This window comes from Sitophilus oryzae, unplaced genomic scaffold (assembly GCF_002938485.1).
Source record: "Sitophilus oryzae breed Bouriz unplaced genomic scaffold, Soryzae_2.0 scaffold_1602_pilon_pilon, whole genome shotgun sequence".
In the NCBI taxonomy this organism is placed as follows: domain Eukaryota; kingdom Metazoa; phylum Arthropoda; class Insecta; order Coleoptera; family Curculionidae; genus Sitophilus; species Sitophilus oryzae.
The window spans coordinates 1-2,975 of record NW_022146284.1 but is presented as its reverse complement, the minus strand read 5'-3'; the positions used below and the strand labels follow the sequence as shown (position 1 = coordinate 2,975).

General features: G+C 30.6%; 1 protein-coding gene across 2 annotated transcripts; it reads left to right on the top strand.

Moving 5' to 3' along the window:
• Nucleotides 1-814: 814 nt before the first annotated feature.
• On the top strand, nucleotides 815-2,969 carry LOC115879974. Of its 2 annotated transcripts, none has more exons than XM_030897046.1 (2): nucleotides 815-1,910; nucleotides 2,170-2,969. In XM_030897046.1, exons 1-2 carry the CDS (start codon nucleotides 945-947, stop codon nucleotides 2,188-2,190), a joined length of 987 nt encoding a protein of 328 aa, XP_030752906.1. In that variant the 5' UTR covers nucleotides 815-944; the 3' UTR covers nucleotides 2,191-2,969. The 2 variants fall into 2 exon arrangements, with proteins under 2 accessions (XP_030752906.1, XP_030752905.1); XM_030897045.1 differs by having other exon boundaries at nucleotides 818-2,055; nucleotides 2,112-2,969.
• Nucleotides 2,970-2,975: the final 6 nt, after the last annotated feature.

The window sequence follows — 2,975 nt, the reverse complement described above, 5'->3', positions numbered from 1 at the left end:
AGAAAATATAATTAAATCAAAGCTTAAATCAAAAGAATATTACGATCAAAAAATTAAAACGACTATTTATAAACCTAATGACCTAGTATATATATTAAATAAACAAGTTTCTCCAGGCTTAAGCAAAAAATTATCCCCTAATTTTAAAGGCCCGTATAAAATAACAAAAGTACTTAATGAAAAAAATGTTCAAATTCAAATTGGGAAAAGACATATTATCTATCATACTAACATGATAAAACCCTTTGTTTCAGATTAAAATGTTCGCCTTATTTTTATACCTTATTGTACTTTTTCCATTACCCTCTAACACTTCTAATTATCATATAACTTATCTACCTGGACAAACGGGAATATATTATCATAAATTGGGAAATGCAAAGATATCCGGATCTGAAATCATTCTTTTCACACACATAAATTTATCTTATTATAATGATAAACTAAATTCTCTCTCTAATATATATCAAGGTTCTTTTAATTTATGTCACAGTAATGAAAATTCAGGTTTCGATAATAATTTTTGTTATAATACTTTGACTATTTTAAAAAATAGAATGTCAAAAATTCAAGACAAAGATGATACTGTCAATGGAATGCTTGGATATAAAACTTTTTCACGTAGTAAAAGAGGAATTTTTAATGGCGCTTCATACGCTTTTAATTGGTTATTTGGTATACCTGATGCTGACGATGCAAAATTTTATGACCAAGCCATAAAAAATCTATTATCTGCAAATCACGAAACTCAACTTACAATGAAACAACAAATAAGAATTATATCAAATACTATTCAAAATTTTAATGATAGTATTCAAAGCTTTAAAATAAATGAACAGCTTTTGAACAAAAATATAAAATTTTTTAATCAATTTAGTAATGAAACTCTCAAGGAATTATTAAATACGAAATTCAAAACAACCGTAAATTCTCATTTAACATTGATGACTCAGTTGTTAGAAGATTTAGATGAAGAATACGATATATTAATATCATCCATAACCTTAGCTAAACACAACATATTACATCCAAAAGTCATAAGTCCAAAGGACCTTCTTAACGAATTATCTAATGTTAAACTGGTTAATGGTTTACACTTTCCTCTCTCAATATCTTATTCTACTATCCATAAATATTTTGAAATTAGTAAACTACAAGTTTTACTTTCTGGAACAATTTTAATTTTTGGTATTTCTATACCACTGGTAGAAGAATTAAACTATAATCTATTCAAATTACTTCCTTTACCCGTTTCACATAGTTCATCTAACCTTTATTCTTATATTGAACCTACCATTCCTTATCTTCTTATAAGTACTAGTAAGGTATATTACGTGGCGATGCGGGATCTATCAACTTGTACGAAGACCACCGAAGATGAATACATATGTAAGAACTCCCAAGCTATAAGAGTTCAAGAACATCCTGTATGTGAAGTGTTTCTGTATGTCTCCATAATTAAGAAAATCCCAGAGGATTGTCTAGCCAAAACAGTAAAAGCAAATTTTGAAATATGGCATCCCCTAGAGAAGAACACGTGGTTATTCCTTATGTCGAATCCAACACCTTTAACATTATCTTGCCAGGATTCTCAAATAGAAGATATAGAGATTAAATCTAGTGGACTTTTAAGTATTGAACCATTTTGCAAGGGTTACACTCAAACAATAACTTTACAAGCTTTCAGTGTGACTACTCGTAATGTTAGCTACTATACTCCAGATTATAATATTGTGCTAGACGACTGTTGTTTGAAGAAGGAAATTAAACTTAACATAACCCCATTAGATCTTGAGCCAGTGAAGATAACAAATTTAAAATTGGATGAACTGAACTTCGCTAATCACAAGCTGAACCAGTTGGACGATCTTTTAGACATACAATTGAAGAAACCATTTATTGTGCAACATTCACACTGGTATACTGTTGGACTATCAGCAATTGGTTCAATTGTAACGATCATCTTATTGTATAATATTCTAAAATGGTGTGGACTGTTCAACCTGCTAAGAAGATTACTATGCTGTACCAAGGAGCCCAGGACCCTCTCTGAAGGTTGCTGTATTAAACTATTTAATACAAATATTAATACTCCAAATCCAATAACTCAGGCCCAATTCGAACAAATATTGGAAGAAGAAGCTGGAAGAAGTGGACTCCCAAGTAATCGTTCAGCCGTGGAATTTTTAAACTTAAGTGGTCGACGCTCGACTAGAACACCATCGGTTCATATGGACTAATTAAAGACTAAAATGTTCAGTGTATTTTTACTTTTTTTTATTTTTTTTTCTCAAACTTTTACTCTTAGAATAGTGTAGTTATTGTGTGTATTGTTTATTGTTTAATTTGACGATTTTTGTTCTCTTAATTTTTTTTGTTATGGAAAAAAATTTTCTTAGGGGGGAGGTGTTATAATCCCGTCCTCATTTTAATCAAATTTGTAATATTAGTTTAGGAATGTCCCATCTCTAATAAAAACCTTCATACCTTTGAGGTCATAAACGACCCTACAATATAATTCTAATTGATAACTTTAACTATTACTGTTGGGAATTTTGATCATAAATTTATATAGCTTTCGCAGACGTCTGTCTATCTGAACAATGTAAGTTTAGGGCAGTGTCGTCCACTGCTCTGAATATTAGATTAAGGATATATAAATTGTACTGTACGCCTCTGGCATTTCTGTAGCTTAGATATTATTTAAGGAACTGCAAGACAGGCCCTCACATCTCTTTTGCTAAAACCCTGTTTCAGTCACATACTTCTTTTGCTCAACACTCTTTTACTTTTGCTCTTCAACTCTCTTTTTACTCTTCAACACGTTATTATTTTTCACAGTTTCCCTCAGAGTAACTATTGTAATTAGTTTATCATAATTAAAGTTAAGTTATATTAAAAAACAACAGTGTACATTAATTCCACACCCGAAAAGACCCTCAACAAGTTGGCCCTTCTGAAGAGGACCACAACAA